General features: G+C 41.5%; 1 protein-coding gene across 1 annotated transcript in view; it reads right to left on the bottom strand.

The window, feature by feature from the left end:
- tenm3 (teneurin transmembrane protein 3) overlaps positions 1 to 20,712 on the bottom strand; it is a 261,242-nt gene that overhangs the window by 160,190 nt on the left and 80,340 nt on the right. The window contains exon 3 of the mRNA XM_083929171.1: positions 489 to 756. Coding sequence (XP_083785297.1) covers positions 489 to 756 — 268 coding nt within the window. The remainder of the gene's footprint in view (positions 1 to 488; positions 757 to 20,712) is intronic.

Genomic DNA, 20,712 nt, shown 5'->3' with positions numbered 1-20,712 from the left:
ATTTCTAAAAATGTGCTTTTACTTAATTAGTTCTTTGCTGTGTGTGTCTAATTATCAATTAAATGTTTATTGTATTGTTTGTTTTATGTCCTTTTTTATTATCTTTCATTTGATTGGATTCTTTTGTTTTTGCTGCCGTAGAGCACTTTGTAACTATGTTTTGAAAGGTGCTATACAAATATAGTTTGTTATTATTATCATTATCATCTGTTTATGACTTGACAAAACATTTGAACTTTGTCTCGTAGGTTCTAGAGTTAAGTTACCTTGTTAAGGTAACGCCTGTGCTGGTGTTGAGGAAAGGTGATAATTCTGTTCCTCACTGAGCATCACTCAGTGAAATCACTCCATCACTGTCACCATAAACAGTAATGCTGACCCTGGGGACTACAGCTGTGGCTATACATTAAAGCCTCGTGCAGCACTTAGTGAAGAAACATGGCATGGGCAGATGGAAAGTGAGATAAGATATTAATAAGTCAGTTTACCTTGTTTCCAGAGGCACATTGCTACCCAGCACCCAGCTGTCTTGCAGCGGGACGCTCTCGGGGGGTGTGGTCTGCAGCTCGGCTGGTGATTGGCCGGCCACAGGAGCCGGGCTACCAGTTGGAGGGGTTAGCTGCCGCGTCGTATTCAGTGATTGGCCAGTGTGGTGCGTGGAGCCCAGGGATTGGTTGAGAGCTGTTATTGAGGGCTGCTGGCGGTGAGGGGGAGGTACCGGAGGCAGGGTGGAGCCGTGGTGATTGGATGGTTGCTCTGTCAACAACAGAGGAGAAGCATGTTAGGAGGGCTACTTGGTTTGTACTGCCATTATTACACGTTAACTTAGCCGTATCCTGTTCAGGGCTGTGGGGGATATATTCCATTAAATATTATATCCAACATAGACAGACCAATTCTAGGCTTGTCAACTCGGCCCTGTGCCTGCCTCTCACATCGCCAGGTCTGTAGTTAAAAATGCAATTTGTGGAGTTTGGAGGATTTGGGGATTTTGTTACAGAGCTGTCATTGGTCACTATAGCAGTTGTATCAGGTAGAGGTTAGGCTTTGTCCTCAAAGAACTTTTCCCTAAAATCACAAATAGACATCTGCAGAGTTAGCAGAAGAAAATCCATCTTATTCCACTTCAGATCAAATATTATCTAGATGATAATCAAACACAGTGTCTCATCCGTAAGAAAACGTAACTGTAGGCACCTCAACCCAGAAGAGAAAGAGAGAGGGAGAAAGAAACTATCACAGGCGTTTACTGTTCACTCCTGTGATGCCGTAATTGGCAGAAATCTAACTATGGTGCCTGCAGCAGTTCAACCTGCTGAGACGCAACAGGGACTTTTCTGACTCGGTGACTCAGACAGCCTGAGGCTACGGATGGACAGATCGAAGACGCTGAGGAAAATCAATGGCAGAACTTTACTGTTTTGTGAAGGATTAAAAAAAATGTTTTGACATTCACATCAATAGTGTGTACATGTCAGATGTGTGTGTCCTTGTGGCCATTTATGGCTTGACATGTGAAATGATTACGTCATGTCTGAGTGGTTGTTCTAAAAGTGAATAGATGTTTATTTACTGACTGCAAACCTTTTGCTGTTTTTTCTGTCTTTCTTTTACATCATATTGCCTCAAGCCATTCCCCACAGCAAACAACCATGTCATGTGTTCAGTATTATGGATTTCTTGTTTACTGCCACTGTCAGATGAGTGATGATGATGACGATGGAAATTATATATATTTATATATATATAATATGTTGTACATTTTTAACATCATCTGAGACAGAGGTAAAGGCCTTTACACACAGGAGGCATGATGAATAGATGACACGAAAATGTGAAATACTCAGCTTTGAATATTGTAGCATCTGGCTTTTATATAGCATAATCTCCTGTAAGCTATTTTATTGAGTTTCCTTTTTATGCTCTGAGTGAATTAGAGTTCCCTCTAGTAAACACTTATCAAGGGCTTTTAAGGAGTGGATGTGGTATGGCCTGCCTTTGTCAAGGTTGAAGCTAGTAATGACGTTTGCCGTCTTGATAGTGGACTATACAGAGAACACATGTTCTGTGTGAAATTACTCAAAACGACTATTTAAAAAAACATATTGACGCACGAACAAACGCCCCCGGTGTGTAATGGCCTGAAGAAATAAAAGCTTGTAGCTGTCAAATTCAGCATTAACCGACTGTGGGCGTAGATGTTAACCACTATGTAAATGTACTTGCGGTGTCCAATCCAGCCTGGTGAGATCCAGTGTTTGGCTCAGCTCAGCCGGGCTGAATACTGATCAGTGATTGGCCTTTACAAAACCCCCGCTTCGTTTCTCTCACAATATTTTTTCAAAGTTGACCTGGCTACAACTTTCCCCTGCTGTTTATTTCCCAGTGCTTTTTTGGCTCCCTTTCTGTCCTCAGGGTGCTCTGAAGGAAATTAATGGCGATGCTGGTATTTGATTTGCATAAAGAGCATCACGTCTCCATTTCCCAGCCCTGCTGTTATTCATTCTCCACAGCCCTCACAAGAGAAAAAAGAAAGCAAGGAGAGAAAAGGGAATATGTGCAGGAGCAGGAGAGAGAGTTTTGTTTGTGGAGGAAGTACTCACTACCCCCCCATTTCCCTCCCTCCCTACGTCTCTCTCACTCTTTCTCATTCTCTCCATATGCTGTTTTGCTGGCTTAGTAATTGCTCCACTTATGCAAACATTCAAGGCTAAATGCTGAAAGTCAGACACACACACACACACACACACACACACACACACACACACACGCGCACACACACACACACACACACACACACACACACACACACACACACACACACACACACACACACACACACACACACACACACACACAGACACACACACACACACACACACACACACACATTATTCTTGGTTCTGTTTACCTAATAATAAAATCACAGTGAGGGAGACAGGGAGATTTATCACTCTAGCTGACGGACAAAAATCTGTCTTCATCCAGCAAAAAAAAAAAAAGGCTAATGTGCAATTGTGTTTCTGGATCAATCTCCTGTTGGATCGTCCCAAACTACTGTATCTCTGATCTGTGTGATTTATATAACGCCTATTGTTGGAATGTGTATTATTTTCACCCCAAAATCCTTTAAAAAGAGTGCATAATTTTGTTTGTCGCCTTCACGTAAAAAGGGAGAGCATGCACAGACCAACTTGTTTATCCAGCATCCTAATGTATGACACATTTCTCTATACCTCTATATTCAAGACAAACAGTAAAGTCATATGCCAGTTTCATAAATCATTTGCTTTGAGTAAGTATGGAGCAATCTTCTAAGAGCTTCCTCATCAGGGCTCTTCACAAATCTGTGGAGAGCATCTACGGAGGAATAAGAAAGCAGGTTTCTAAGAATTATGTTGTTTCACTCCTCCCACAGAGAGTGGTTGGTTGGAGACCAATTTGTGAGCAGTCTTCATGTAAGGAAAGAAAAAGCTGGCATCTTGTGCGTGTCCATGCTGTAACTGTGATCCTGGTTATGTGTGGCTGTGAAGATGACAGAGTGCTCCACCAAGTGACTCCCAACTGAGACACGTTGCCTCTCAAACAGCAGCCTCAGCCCGGACACTGACGAGTATTTTCCAGCTGCTACCAAAAATCATCAGGGATTTCATGTTATTTTTGGTCGGTAAACATGTCTTTTTCTTGTTATGATACTGTTACCTAACATCATCAGTGCACACAGTCCAGTGATCCAGACTTAGTAATGTGAGAGTACAGGGGCTGCATTTATGTCTGTGTGTCTTTAGCAGACAGACGTAAACGTTCTCCTTCAAATTACTCTTCAAAACCCTAAAAGTATTAAAAATAGAGCTGACACAGCTGTTATTTGGGGGATTTCCCCTATATCAGCCAGTAAAGAGCCTCTCATAGCCTGCAGATGTTTTGTGAAAATGGTCCCTGACGTGTAACATAAATCATTCATTGCCAAAAAATGGCACAGCCTCTAATAGTCTCTTGTCTGATTTGTATCCAAGATCTCCCTCTAGTGTCATGACATTGGCCATAGTTTCCACAGTCCGTACTTGTGCGGTTTCTAACACAGCTGTCAATTTAGTCATCAGTAACATGCACAGGTACAGCAACAGTGGAGCTCACATAATTCAATTTGAATATGGAGAATGAACATCTGAACCATCTAGTGTCTCATTATCATAGTCACAACAACAAAAAATAATTCCAGCAGTCAGGTTGCCAGGTTGGTTGCAGAGTGTGTCAGTGATCAGCGTGCTCCATGTTAGTGATGAATCATTCAGGGTAATGACTAATTTGGACTAATCAATGAATTTGACAACAGTATTTAACGTTAGCCAGTCTTCAGCTGGAAGTCTTTCTTTGAGTCCTGTGGAATCCATTAGCTAGCTCTCAACTCAAAATGGTTCTTGTTTCTGTAGCAACAACAGACAACCCTGGCAACCAGCAATGACGGACGCTATTGGCTGTTACAATGGAAACAGAACGTGACAGAAAGTCATTGTTTTACCTGTCAATTAAAAAATAAATAAAAATTCAGACTAAATATATTTTTCATGGAAAAGCAATACTTTCATTCTGTACTCCTCAAAATGCCCTGTGGGTGTATTTTTTTTTACTCAAATATAGCTTTTATTAGATTCTACATATTCAACCTTTAACTGTGTCTGGAGGAGAAATTGCTCTGTAGTACATTGTCAGTAAAACATCCAGGGGGAAGTAAACAGCCTCATGAGTAGCATGGTCACAGGTTCATCTTCACCAGCCAAATTTGAAACGTATGTAACTTGAACCCAGACAACCTGTGGTTCTTTGGTCCCACCCGCTGAACACACTGAAAGTCATGGTCAGTCCAATAGCTCATTCCCCCCTGCTCCATCTATTCTGTCTATGAGAAAATGGACTTAATTCGATTTTTAATACAAACTCACTTTCAGTTTTATATCTTGGCAAACTAATATAAGATAGGGTGAAGTGTGAGTTTGTTGAGTTCAAGTCCATTTCCCCGCGTTCGAAAATAAACACCAGGCAGGAAACATTATTGTTAAATGCTGCTTGGGCTGCAAATCAGAAAATAAGGCAGGCGATTGTTTATTACACCCAAGTCCCAGCAGGACACTAAACAATCAGGACCCCCCCCCCCCCCCCCCCCACACACACACACACACTCCAATCCCCCCTTTTCCTCAGTACACATTGGATTTTCAGTTGCTCTAGAGCGTGTCTCTTTTCAGCAAAAAAAACTATCCAGATCCAGAAAAAAGATGAGAGCGAGACAGAGTGAAGAAGGGATGCAGCAGACCCTGAGGAAGACAGATAAAGGTATGCAAATCAATGAACAGACCAATGAGATTGCTGGAGTGAAAAGAAAGAAATCATTGGTTGAAGACAGTCAGTTTCTTTTATATGTATGGTTTTATTTTCTCCACACAGTGCTCTATAAAATACTGACGGGCAAAATCAGCATTTACCATGGGCCGTCTGTGTTAGCACTCAGGGGTTGTATTATGCTAAATGAATAAATTATCTCATAGTAAGAATGCACACTTAATTAATCAATTAAGTTCCAAATTTGAAAAAAAACCCAGAATATTTCAGGATGAAATAGTCCCTGACGTTTGAGCCCAAAAATACTTTTCCCCATTAACTTAGATGTTGAGAGACATCTGTAAATCTGTGGGTAAACGTTTTTTGAGCACTGAAAACCCTGCAAAATGACTTTGACTGGACTACTAATAATACATCGATGAGTTTGACACAGCTAAGGGCCCTTTGCAAATATATTTGTTAAGAAGAGTTTTCCTATAATCTATGAGCAAATATAAGCAAATTTAGCTTTAGCAGATCTGTGATATACATGCATCTAAAATTTAAAAAAGCCATGTATTCGTCAGATGAACCACAGATAATCTTTCATATCAGTGTAATGATGCGCTATCTTGAAATTATATTGTTTCTAAAAGATTAATTTAAATTAAAATCAATTAAAAGGAGAAATGTATTTGGTCAAATATATATACTTGAAATTAATTCCAACTTCTTCAGTTAAATTAAAAAATGCAGCCCTGTCTCAGCTCCCAAAACAAGAGAGAAAATGGAGAAAAATAATGGACTCAAATACTCCATTATCCTGATTATAAAACACAAGTATCTGTAAGGCATCTGATTAAAGCCATTACTCTAATATACATATTTTTATTTTGACAGAAGCAGCTGATAACATGTAGAATGTTGCCAGTATCTACAGATATAACATCTCTAACTGCCATCTATAACTATGCCTCTACTGTATTTCACTTTATAAAGTTGTAATCTAGCACCCTACCAATTAAATCAGTCACTCAGACTTCCCTAAGCAGCACCATTAATTTTCTTCTTGGTGAAAATAAATGTTCAGATGTATTGGCTGTGTCTATTTGAATGAGTCTCAATCAGCACTGATGGTGTTTAATCAAATCAATGACTTAATGCAAAATCTGAGTCAACCAGTTGTCAAAGCTACCGTCCTGCATATGAATTAAGAGCACATCTTACTGTAAATTGACTATTCACAGCCTTTCGATTGCTGCAGGAAGATTAGTGCTGGGAATCACGGCTCTTTGCCGTGTAAAAGAGCGTGTACATTTCTTTGTCTTTTTAAGGGTCAAGGGGTCACTATTTATCTGCAAATATCGACCATATATCGGCTTGTCACACAAGTGTGTTCAGTGTCACAGCTGTCTGTGCAGGAAGAGGTGCCACAAAGTGCTCAAACAAGCATAAACTCGGCACTATGGATGAACGGCTGGCACGGATATTTGGGCACAGTGATACAAAAAACAGTTCTCAAGTACACATCGTTTCCTTTCAATCATACCAAAAGAACCGTACCATTCAAAAGAAAATTTTCATTGGTGAACGTCACAACACAAAGGGAGATAATTGATACATGGACACTGATCAGAAACATCCTGTACAAATGTCGAATGGATCACTTCCCGGTTTTTTGGAAGTAGCCCTTTGGAAGTGGACCTATGATGCTTTGCCTTAGTTTCTGTCATATATATCTTGTTATAATGTCAGATGTTCATGCGAAACATGACCAAAGTCTCAAATAATGAGGTAAACGTGTGTATAGGTAACCAGTCTAACCCCCCATGAGCAAATCTGCTCAGGATACCGACTGCTGTCAACGCTTCCTTTCAGACACTTTTTTCTACTTTCTCGATCTGACATCAAGCCCCCTCCGATTTTCAAATAAGGTCTTCCAGGAAGTACAGTTACGCACAGCTCAGGAAGAACGTGCTGCTGTTTACTACATGTAGCTACATGTTAGCGGCAGAGAAGGCTCATTTATCCCTAATTTAGTATCACACTCAGTGTTTCTTCCAGACATTTTTTCAGCAGTGGGGGCAGGCCAACAGCCTGCCTTTCCTTGGTGCTGTCTCCCAGATTCTAGAGCGCTGCGTCGATGTGTCTTCACTGTTTTGTTTTTCACAATCCTGTTGTGTAGTGTTTGGTTTGGAAGACTTTGTTTGTGACTTTTGACAGTATAAAATCCCACTATACACTCAGTCAGTCCAATGCAGTAGTACGGAGACAGTGGAAGACCAGGAAGTGCTGACCAATCAGAGCGGACAGGGCTTATCAGGGAGAGGGGGGCTTAAAAGAGAGACAGGCGCTTAAACAGTGAGTGTCTCAGACAGAGGTTACTAAAGCCATGAGCAGTATGAGAAAAATAAAGCTTTTTTGAACATCAAAGCATGTAAACATGTTGTAGTAGAAACACAAAACACATGTATGAACCTGAGAAATACTACATGGGTCCCCTTTAAGATCTAAATGAACTTTATCTTCTGAGCCAGTAATCTCATTCAACCTAAAGGTGTCTTGGAACAGATGATTACCAGCATCCTTTTAGAAGTCACAAATATAAAAATGATGTCCCACTGAGAAAAACATGATCTAAATATACGATGATTATCTGACAGTGGTGCCCTGTGGTTGCTCTGTGGGCACTCTGCCTGTGGTCATAGGAATACCACATCAGTGCCAAAACTGGATGGACTAGCCCTCCCTCTCATTGCTTAATTACCTCCCTGAGGGACTTTGTTGTAACATACTGTAAGATGAGCTGACCGGAAATTTGAGAGGGAAGGAAAAAAAGAGCGCCTTTGTCATGGCGAGAACCATGCTTCTATGATCCTCTGTATGTAGTCACAGTACTGTCGTTACAATACGGCAGGACAAACGTTTTTGAACCGTCAGGCATGAATGTGTGTGTGACTGTGTAGCTCTCCATCAGTGTGATTAACTGATGTGTGTACAGTAAATTGCCATCCCAGTGGAGCAGTGAGGTGAGGTTTTGGTGACGGAAGAGGTTATTTGTCAAAGGCAGAGCGATGACAAGCTTCACTATGACTCTCTGTCTCCATGTATGTCTACAAATCCATCACCCTCTCTGTTCTTGCACTGCACTCATTCTCTCCCTGCATCACTTGGGCTGCCCCGATGTAATGACATAATCGACGCCGTCGACGCTGAAAATGCTCAAAATACTGATGTAAACGCATCTTCTTTTTAGATATTTATAAAACGTTTCCATACATTGCTATCAGTGTTTCTCTTATATTGACTCTACTGTGCTGATGAGCGCTGTTAAAATTTCACACGATCGTTAATATCCTCTGCTCTCGTGCATTACAGAGTGGTCGCACACATGGGCACAGACCCTGGCACATACATCTGCCGCTGCATGCCCATTACAGAGCAGCAGAGCACTTCCATTATAATCAACAGCTGCTGTGCTGTACTGACCACGGCAGCCGCGGTGCAGTGTGAGGGCATCACACTGCACACAGAGACCAGAGCAGATTAATCAATCCATTGATAAAATAGTCTATAGATGAATCCATAAAGAAATAGTGGTTAATGGCAGCACTAATAACTAGCATCTCACTATCTCTCACTCTCTCAAACAAACAAAGTCAAATATAAGACATTTCCCTCGTCATGTTTTGTTCTTTTTGCTGTACACTAAGAAAAAATGCTATTTTATTCCAAAAAGACATTTGCAGCACAGTATACTATATGTCTGATGTTCAGTCTTTGGAATAGAGTGTCATGGAGAATAAAAAAATCGAACAATTTCAAATGTTTTGCTTATATTCTTTTGGATATATTGTTTCTTGGGTGTGTGTCATAACTCTTCTTAGCGTACATATGGAAAGAGATTCTGACAAGCAGCAAGTAAGGTAAAGAATGTAGAGTTCTGTTAGTAATACATACATATGTGAAATATAAGAAGATAAGCAAGTAAAACACAAATGAATACAAAACTACAAAGGTAATGAAGTCAGATAAAACTGTTTATGTCATGAAAAGAATCACTAAAAGGGCACTCAGGGAGCACAAACCTCCTTGGTGGAGGTAACAATGGTGACAATAAACGAACACATAAGAAAGGAAAGCCAAGTGAAGCTCAGGTCAGGGTTTAGGGTTAGACCCCATCACTGTTGATGGAAAATTACACAAGCGGAGAAGAAAAGAGGAAACCAAGAGAAACAGGAGGTGACACAAGGATTCAATTAAAAGTTTCAGAAGCAACAACAATGAGTTTCAATGAGGTGAAGAGAGAACAACATCATGGACCGAAAGAGAGGCACAGCAAGAGGCAAAGTCAGAAAGAAAGACAAAGGGAAAGAGAGGGCAGGAATGAGAGATTCGGATGAGAAAAAGAGAGGAGAGGAGAGAATAGATCCTGGAAAAAGTAAAAGGCTCATCGGCATAGTGAAAGAGGTCAGCAGAAGAGTTAAGACTTGTGGTTTTTGAAGCGTGAAAACTCATTCCACCTCTGGACTCCCGGTAAGGAGAGGGGCGTGAGGAAGGCCCCTATCCCCAACCACAGGCTGCCTTTGTGGGTCATGTAGGTGGAGAGTGCCCCCACCCCCCACCCTGTTCAATGACATACACCAGGGAAAAGGATAGAAAAATAACACAGGAAAAAAGAAAGGGCTTCCAGAGGGCTGCAGAGATGTTTTTTAAGGTGTGATAATTAAATTGAGCAGGGCTATTACATTGCAACATAGATTATTAATACTAACCATAACTCTGTTATCCTACTTCAGATGTTTCAGCATGTTTCTATGTTAATGTTTTTAGGAGGTAAGACAATTCAATTCAATTCAATTTTATTTATAGTGCCAAATCATAACAAAAGTTATCTCTGGACACTTTACAGAGTAGGTAAAGACCACACTCTATGACTTATTTATGATTTACATAGACACAACAATTCCCTTGTAGAGTACGCTGGCAACAAAAACCTTCCCTTTAACAGGCAGGAACGTCAGACAGACCCAGCTCTGTGGAGGACGGACATCTGTCTGCACCGTTTGGGGAGGGAGAAAAGACGGACACATGGACAGTGTGCTGTGGGTTCACAGTTCAGTACCACAAATAAAACTCCTGTAATAATGTCATGGATTCTCTCAGCTGCAGTTACAGTTCATGACTGGACTAAGAAAACCCAGAGTTACAGAAAGTCAAGTGGAAACAGAGCACATACTAACCCACACACACACGCACACACACACACACACACACGCACACACGCACAGACGCACGCACACACACACACATACACACGCACGCACACACACACGAACACATGCACGCACACACACACACGCATGCACGCACACGTGCGCACAAACGCACGCACATATGCACACACAGACACGCACACACACACACACACACACACACACACACACACACACACAGACATACTGTCAAGTGTTCAATACAAATTATGTTCTAGTAAAAGGCAAGCTAAGAGTGCAGACAGATTGCGTTGACAACGGTTATAAAAAAGACCTTGTCTGACTGACCTTTCTGAGAGGACTCTTTCTCAGGCAGCAGCCAATTCCATGTAGCCAACTACAACCAAATCTACCCTGGGGTACAAATAAAGTTGGGTGGCTATGGCAACCGTGTCTGCTTAAAACATACTATATACATCAAATAGATTCATAGATACAATTAGCCTTAATATTTTACATCATCGCCACTTCAGGCAAAATTCTGACTGTTTATGTATTTCATTTGTTTTCCCAAATAATGTGTTGTGTGTTCATGTCATAACGCAGAAATGTCTATCAGCCAGTAATGTGATTGTTTTTGATAATTACCATATTGTATACCCTATGTCAGTGGTTCTCAAACTTTGCACATGACGTACCACCTCAGTAAATATCAGGCTCTCTCAAGTCCTACTACTAAGACCAATGTTTTGGCCAAAAGAAGGTTTATTCCTAATCAGAAGATTATTTATTGTTGACTGTCAAGTCAAGTCAAGTCAAGTCAGTTTTATTGTCAAAAATTGCAATATGCATGACATACAAAATGCAAAAAATGAAATTACAGTCCTCTCAGACCCAGTGCAATCGGCATATTAATAATTAAAAATAAAAATAGACTAAAGAATTAACAATTTTTTTTTATATATGCAACATAATAAAAATAATAAAAATATACAAAGAGTAAAAAATGTAAAGTGGCAGTGGATTGTAAAGTGACAAGTGAAAATGACAGTGGTATGAATCAGAATAAGATAATAATAATAAATAGACAGTAACAATGCAATGACATTTGTTGAATTGAGGTAGAGCGGTATTGTTCATTAAGGTGAGGTAGTGCAGTGAAGTGCAAATAGCAATTTGAGTCCGAGTTCAGATGTAATGTGTGTGTTTGTGTGTGTGTGTGTGTGGGGGGGGGGGGGTGCATGATGTTAGATGACGGAGGGGAGGGGAGGTGTAATGGTGGCTGTGGCAGGGAGCAGAGTCAGAGGGGGGAGGGGGGGCAGAGTAGGGAGGGAGTTGAGTCTCCTGACTGCCTGGTGGCAGAAACTGACTTTTAGCCTGCTGGTTTTGGCTCGGAGACTCCGCAGTCTCCTCCCCGACGGCAGCAGGCTGAAGAGGCTGTTGGAGGGGTGGGTGGGGTCACCTGCGATCCTGATGGCTCTGCGGGTGAGACGGGTGTTGTAAATGTCCGACAGGGGGGGGAGAGAGACACCAATAATCCTCTCAGCTGCCCTCGCGATGCGCTGCAGAGTCTTGCGGCAGGACACGGTGCAGGCGCCGTACCACACGGTGATGCAGCTGGAGAGGATGCTCTCGATGGTGCCTCTGTAGAAGGTGTGCATGATGGGGGTCGGGGCTCTTGCTCTCCTGAGCTTGCGGAGGAAGTACAGGCGCTGGTTTGCTCTCTTGGCCAGTGATGCTGAGTTGTTGCTCCAGGACAGGTCTTCAGAGATGTGCACTCCCAGGAACTTGGTGCTGCTCACCTGCTCCACTGCAGCACCGTCGATGGTGAGTGGAACATGCTGGGAGTGCCGTCGTCTGAAGTCCACAACAATCTCCTTCGTCTTCTCCACATTCAGGCGGAGATTGTTGTCCTTGCACCACGTGGCCAGGTGGCTCACCTCGTCCCTGTAGGCGGTCTCCTCATCGTTGCTGATGAGACCGACCACAGTTGTGTCGTCCGCAAACTTGATGAAGAGGTTGGAGCCGGATGATGGTGTGCAGTCGTGGGTCAGCAGAGTGAAGAGGAGGGGGCTCAGCACACACCCCTGGGGGGCCCCTGTGTTGAGCGTGATGGTGCTGGAGGTGTTGCTTCCAACTCGAACTGCCCGTGGTCTCCCCGTCAGGAAGTCCAGCAGCCAGTTGCACAGGGAGGTGTTGAGCACCAGCTGACTGAGCTTGTGGGTGAGCTGCTGAGGGATGATTGTGTTGAATGCTGAGCTGAAGTCGATGAACAGCATTCTGACGTAGGAGTCTCTGGTCTCTAGGTGGGTGAGTGGGACTCTTTGCCATCACAGTTTAGCTCATATCTCATGCAGGTATTGAAACAAAAATATTACAGGGGGATGCTAAACTTATTTTTTTGTTAAAGTACCACAGTTTGAGAACCACCTTCCTACTGTCTTAGCAACATTAAGCTAACAATGCATGTCAGTTATCCAACAGAAAAGTCATTGTCAGGAAGCATTTGTTTTTTCCAGCAACCAAAAAATCAAAGAATAAGAAAAGACATTTCCCTCACAATTGTGAGGTGGTAACAGTGGTATTTTCTTTTGATATCAAAGGGACATATGATGTGTATGGATATGACTCGATATTCTGTTACTGTAAGAATTATTATTTCTCACCTCCAAAAAATTCAGAACTACATTTTACTGTACCGCTTAGCTAGAATTTTACTATTTCTTTCCACCTAGCATGCACCGCTGTTTTGTTGCTGCTATTAGTTGTAGGTCACGTTTCATGGCTCTGATTGGTTGTAGGTCACGTTTCATGGCTCTGATTGGTTGGAGCTCACGTTTCATGGCTCTGATTGGTTGGAGCTCACGTTTCATGGCTCTGATTGGTTGTAGGTCACGTTTCATGGCTCTGATTGATTGGAGCTCACGTTTCATGGCTCTGATTGGTTGTAGCTCACGTTTCATGGCTCTGATTGGTTGGAGGTCACGTTTCATGGCTCTGATTGGTTGGAGCTCATGTTTCATGGAGAAGCATTCTGCTCTGCACCCTTGATAAAACCCTCGGAAATCAAGAATGAAATGAGAGGTCCCAGACTAATATGCATTTGCGGTTAGTCTGGTGATGCCAGGCTATTGGCTATCATGTCTACTCATAGACTACAACAATACAAGAAGTAGCATCCTCCTACCTTCACATAGACTTAAATAAAGCAACTGAATCGATCCAGGCATTAAAACATATATTTTTTAAAGTTTAAAATACCTTTATATGCTATATAATCCAATTCCAACATCCTCCTTTTGAGTTCTATGTGGTCTAAGTATATCATATTTCCAAAGTTCTTTTATAGGGGATTTTTTTTTTCTTGTAGCATAGGATAACTGTTTGATGCATGAAGTATTTAAGGTTCAATGTTCCCAATTTAATTGTAAAAAATTATACTACTATATTACACTATATTAATGACGGTCTTGTAACATATTCAGAAATATCCATCCATACTTTTAATGATTAAATATTAAACCTTGCTGTGTCACGAAACTATCTTTGAGCTCTTAACGGATTAGGACTGGCCTTCAGAAGGCCTCAGGTCCTCTGGTGCTGCAGGCCTACTGGTCGCTCATCAGGAAGAGTGTGATTCCTAAACTATGCTTCAAAAGTTTGTAACGCTCTTTCTACAGATATGAAAAAGCACAGACTGTGGCTGTGGAAATGAATGCTGCGGCTGAGTGGAAACATCACTTCAGACTCGTTTAATATGAGCCAATAACTAAGGCCATAATTCTGCTCTCTGCCCAACAGAAACAAATCCCATTTCAGTCTGTTAATGGGGCATCTGCTTGATATTTGTTCTCTCTTTTAACAGAAGGCAGAAGCAGGGTCAAATTTTCAAAACAAATGGATGCATCATTTGTCCATTTATGTGAGAGAATTAAAGCATGCACTCCAATTTAGATTTTTCTAATAGTTTCTAACATTACAGTAACAGTAAAGTAAACATTAGGGTTTGGGAGAACCATCTCTGAGGTCTGTCTATCTGTCCGTGTGTGTGTGTGTGTGTGTGTGTGTGTGTGTGCGCGCGTGTGTGCTCGTAATTCCCATATCTCAAGAACTGCCTATCTGATCTACTTCACACTTGGCAGGTGTGTTGCTGGGGACCCATGGAAGTGCAGTGTCAAATTTGGTGCAATCTGTTGTGTGGCACTATAACCAAAAACTATACATTTTTGCCTGTACTTTTTGAACTGTCAAGTACAGAAACAACATAATCTTGAATCTTTGGGTCCAGACGAATCTATCCATATAAGTCATTTTCATCTGGATAGATTTTCCACCATTTATATGTTTTTCAATGTGTTATTTCACTCCTCCTACAAATCTTGAGCAATCCTCACCAAATTTGGTACAAGACATCTCTGGACCAAACCGGACAAAAAAAGTTTATTTTTTCAGATTTTTGATGTTTCATACAAAACTGCATTGGTATAGATGCTATTTGGCAGATAGGTGGCGCTGTAGCAGCATCATCTAACTATAAAGAAAGAAATGTGTGTGTGTGTGTGTGTGTGTGTGTGTGTGTGTGTGTGTGTGTGTGTGTGTGTGTGTGTGTGTTTGTGTGTGTGTGTGTGTGCCTGTATGACTGTATGACTGTCCTTTGCATATCTCAGGAACTGTTCATCCGATCAATGCTGCAGGCAGCGTTTTCGAGGCCAAGCAATTGGCCTGCTCCGATCAGGCATGCATTCTGAATAGTCACACACTCGGCACGCCCCCCGATAAAGCTGCTAGCAACAATACCAGGAGTCAAGCAATCAGCCCGTTCCAAATCTGTGCCCATTCCCTGACAATGCTTCAAGCAGAGACACTGGGCACACGCTCTGGACAGGCAGTGCTCTAGCAGAGTAAATGAGGGGTCTTAAATGTGTAGTGATACAAACGTGTGTCTGTGTGTGTGTGTGTGTGTGTGTGTGTCTGTGTGTGTGTGAGTGAGTATGTGTGTGTTTCATGGTGGTGCTTTTTCTCCACACTTCTCTCCAGTAGCTTCTGTTCCTGAATTCACATGCTGTAAAATTGTGTTTTCATGGCCACTGCATCTGACAATACACATCACCTTTTGAAGGGAAAGAGATGTAGAGAGAATAAGAGGGGCGGGGGATGGGGTGGGGGAACAAGTGAAAGCCGAGAGAAAGAAACTATTAGTGACACGTGAAGGTATTAAGGCAAAGTGAAAGGGCAAGGAAGAGAGGAAGAGAAAGCATGAAATGAAAACACAATAGGATGCAGCGAAGAAGCGAAGGAAAGAGTGTGAGAGGGACATGGGAGCAAGTCACAGTGTTTCTAAAACAGCTGCCACAACAGGTCGGCCAGGACTGACACTGAGGACTCTGAGACCATTTTAACAGCAGCGTAAGCCCCGCAGTAATCCTCTTAGACGCAAGCAGGGATTTCACTACATGTAATTAAAGGAGTAATTTAAGCTACAGCTTCATATTTTATTTATTTTTTAAAAAGAAAGTGGGGACATGTTTGTGGTGGTGTTGAAGAGTCTTTTCCACACATGAATCAGAAAATGTTGTGTGTAAAGCATAATATTCCTTTGAATAAAATGAAATAGATCTGAGGCCCACTACTGATATAATAAGCAAATAAATCAGCATAACTTTACCCTGGGCTGATATTTATGTTTTAGTTGTAAATGCAGAATGATGACCGTGCCTCCAGCACACAATTAATGAGTCCCCAATATAACAAGCTCAGCTTAAGTTGGTGTCAATCTTGTACAAACTGAGGTATTGTTGTAAACAGTGTTGTTCCTTCCTTTGTTCGCCAAAAAAAAAATCCTGTCCACACAAGCAGTGTTTTCAAAAATGAAAACACAAAAACACATTGAAGTGCTGCCAAGAGCATGCCAAAACAACGGGCAGCCATAGGACCCAAACAAAATGTTGGCTAATCAGAAAAAAAGCGATTACCTGAAGGCTACCTGGCTACAATGGATATCTTCGTAGAATTCTGTTGCTTCTGTTCGTCAATATTGTTGAAGAGTGACAATAGATTTTTGTGTAAACAATTAACAAGGCCTGTTAGTAGTTAGAACATGGACATTGAAAAAAGAATAGACGGCGGACAGGAAAAATGGCACCCATTCATTCCTAAGGAATGCTGCTCAGTAGGACATGTTTCCTTAAGCATACCGCCATTTTTGGTTCGCATGAACGCGGGAGGACTTACCGGATGTAGAAATCTTCGTGTTCTAGACTATGTCCGAGCACCAAGTCTGTCACGAACATGCTCATCTCATGTCTATCCTATGGCTCTGTAGTTATTAAATTGAGTAAATGTTGTCCACATACGTAGTTGGCATATGTTATATATATTTATTTAAATTAGCCGATATAACAATAGTATATACCGTATTAATGGTTGGAATCAAGCAAACTGATGTTTGCATTCTTTAGTGAGCTGTTTTAAATTTCAATCCCCTGACTAAAATTTAAAAAAAAAGAAATAGGAATATTAGTTTTACTTTCCTGTCCCAAGCAGGGCGAGTGCTGCAGTAACACTCTGGGCCACTAGGCCAACGGTGGCATACAACGAGATTGCCTGTCCTGGGGACCTGGGTTAGAACCAGGGTTATTTTGACCACGTCCACCATTGCCTCATTTGTGATGCCTCACAAAGGAGATAACGGAACACAATTACAAAACGAGGCAAGAACTCAGTTTTCCATCTACATGGCAATCTGTTTTCAGTGACCTAAACCACCTTTTTTTTTTTTTTCGCAGCTGACAGGTCACAAAACACCCTGAGAAGCTATTTTAAAAAATACCCATGCATATGTGGACTAGGCCTGAGTCAAATTTGAATGCCGTTGTAGCCTGTAATGACTTATTAGAGTTGTTCCAATACCAATACTAATGACGATGACTCAGATACGGTCTAAAATGCTGCTAGTGGTATCTGTGAGTGAGCGAGTCTACTGTATGAACGGATCCCATATCACATCATTTAGCCCTGAAAATATTCCAGCATTCCATCTCTGTATTTACTTGTTCATGTTTATTCGTTCAAACCTGAGCCAGGCCACATAACAATGATATACATACATGTTAGTTGGATATAGCTGATAAAAAACAACATTGTTATTAAAATGTCCATGCCAATAAAGCCCTTTGAATTGACTTGAATTGAGAATATATTTAAACACATTATGTCTGATCAGTACTCAGTATTGGCCAATAGACATATTCAGGTATTGGAATTGGTATTGAGAAAGAAAAAAAGTATCTGGACATCTCTATGACTTATCACAGGCATTAGAAAAACAGCACAGAGGTCACCTTTCTAGGCAATTGCACTTTGTCCTTACAAGAATGAAATTCAATAACATCTCCTCTACAGCGTAGTGTGAGGGAATCCTTCCAAAGACAGCTGGACCAATAACAGCTGAACCTCTCCGCTATTTCTTCCTCACACACACTAAGAAACAGACCTGTGCACAGGCTTTGGGTAACACAGTTCTCAACACAATGTGAAAACAGCTACCTCTGTCACTCACTAAAGCCACAGTAATATGCAATATTTTCACTCATCATGTCTGATAAAAGTCTTGTCTTGAATATGTATTTTTTCATTCTCAGCAGAACAATATCCATATCTAATGAAATATGAGGCTCAAATACAAAAAAAAGCAGAAAGTAGATTATCTCTTTTCTTCTTTCTGTCATTTCCCATTCTCACCATGTAGAGGTGATGGGCAAAGCAGGTGAATAAACTATGTGTCCTATGTAATTAAGTAGTATAGTATATTAATTGTGAAGCAGTGGCAGCTGCTGATCTTTCAAGGAGGGGAAGCTAATTTTTCCAACCTACATCATAAATATGTATGTTTATTTATATGTTAATTCTTCCCTTTGTTCCTTTTCAAGAAAATGATCTGTGACCTTGTCGTACCAACTAGGCGTCTTTTCCAGAGACTTGACCAGTGTCCTCTCAATGGCCAGCAGAGCTAGGCTGCTTAAACGGCCTTGGCCCAGCTGGAGCTGCTGCGCCAGGCTACTGTGAAGTGTGAGCGCCTGTGAGTGTGAGTGTGAGTGACGGGGCTGTGGCGCTGTGGGGATAAATGAGAAGTAAGTTGCTAAGTAAGTCCGGTTACCTGTGATAAGTACCTGATTCTGAACAAAAGATGAAGGCTTTCTATTGCGTATTTAGCCAATGAAATGTACACAGCAGTACATATTTCACCACTTCTTTTTTTTTTGGTGACATTTTAAGGGAGGCTGAGCTCCCCTTGCCGTCTTAGACCAAACACCACTAATGTGAAGTATCAGCTGAGCTTTCCAGTATATCCAGTGCGATAGAGAATTCAAATGTAAAGAACCTGCTGTACCATCTGACTTTGACAATCATGATTAAAAGTTACACTTTTAGTTCTTGACTGTAATATTGTGAGAGCTTAACAAAATGCAAAGTTAGAATTCAGTCTAGTGATAGACATCACAGATATTTGCATTTTTTAGGTGCATTGTATCGGCCGATGCAACTTTGTGTTGCTGGAGACACCTTTTTTAGGTTCAATAAATATTCCTTTTCTTAAAAAATTGAGATTCATAACATTTGTTATCAACATTGTGTAAAAATCAGTATCGGCATCGGCCCCAAAAGATCCATATCGGTTGATCCCTAATTCAGTCCAACATTCAGAATGTTCAAAATGATCCATCGCTGGTTGACTTGAATCATCTGGTAAGCTACTCCATTGCTGAGGTGATATGTCTCACTAACGCTTGTGCCAATAAAGCTCATTTGGTTAAGAATGGAGAAGCAAAGAGAAGGACAGGGCTAACTGATGACAGGGGAAGCAACAGAGAAAGGGGATGGATGAACAGCATGAGATAGAAAAAGGTATTGATATCTGTTATTTCCCTTTCTTGACATTGATTTGGACATACAGAGGAGAAACTTTCTCCCCTCTTTTTCCTTTCAACATAGGCATGGCTCCATTTCCATCTTTTCTTCCATAAGTCTGTCTTTTCCCATCACCTCCCTCCTACTCTTGTCATCCTCCTCATCTGACCTCCTCTCTATACGTCCCCATCCTCTCTCACTCCGTTCTTTAGTATAGGCAGCTGCAGCCTTTTCAGAGCCTCTCATCAGTCCTCCACATTTCCCTCTCCTTTTTGTAGCACCAGTGCACTGACCCCTCATCCACCCGCCCTTCCCTCTCTGTCTCTCTCACCCTCATTCTCTCATTCATTTTCTCCTGCCAAGTCAGCTCTTGGTGCTCTCTCGCTCTCTCTCTCTCCCTCTCTCTCTCCCTCTCTCTCTCTCTCTCTCTCTCTCTCTTTCTCTCTCTCTATCTCTCGGTTCTTTTACTCTCTAGTTCTGGCCAAGTCGTTAATATGGAAGACTGTGTTCCTTTAAGCCACTAGGTCTTCCTTTGCGTTTTCTATTTTACTCTTTCATCTGTTTTCTGCTCTTTTTTTGTCTCCACAGCCACCTAGGTTTTCTTTTAACGTACAGTATGTCCGACTCTTTGTTTTCATATTTTCATCACATTCCCTTTTTTGCTCTCCCAACACTCTCCACATCAAATTTGCTTTCCTGGGAGAATCAGGTGAAACATATTGCCACAGTATTGAGATACAATGGAATCTCAATATCACACAGTAAAAGTGGCAGGCTCTATGGGCCCACATCCTCACTACATCAGCTGTATCTTCAAACAGCCCTAAACATCCTACCGTTGCCTATTCTGACAAGCAACCTCCCGCAGTCGTGACGGTTCTCTATAGAAAAGTAAAAGCAATGGTCGTTTGATATAACAGATGATTAAAATCACTGGGAAAGCAATTGTGGCGTATTGTCCAAAAAAATGTTTAAGGAAGTTGAAACAGAAAGTTAAATTCTTATAAGGGGCCCTCGTACCTGACCTGTGAGCACTGTAAACCACTTTCCACAGAGTCACACCTGTGTGTCACACCCCTGTGCTACAGTCCTCCTCCTCCTTTAAAGTTGTACTCCTAAGAATTGCTATCTGTTGTTTCTAGCGGCCTCTGAAGATGTTACTGCAGATGAGCCTGTTCTTTCCATCTTGTCACGTTCAGTCACTGCGTTGACAATTATTTATTTTTTTTGCTCTTTTGTAAACTTTATTGAAACAAATTCTCCTCTCTAC

This window comes from Echiichthys vipera (genome assembly GCF_963691815.1).
Source record: "Echiichthys vipera genome assembly, chromosome: 2".
Taxonomy (NCBI): Eukaryota; Metazoa; Chordata; class Actinopteri; order Perciformes; family Trachinidae; genus Echiichthys; species Echiichthys vipera.
The sequence above is the reverse complement of the archived record's forward strand: the minus strand, read 5'-3'. Positions and strand labels throughout refer to the sequence as shown.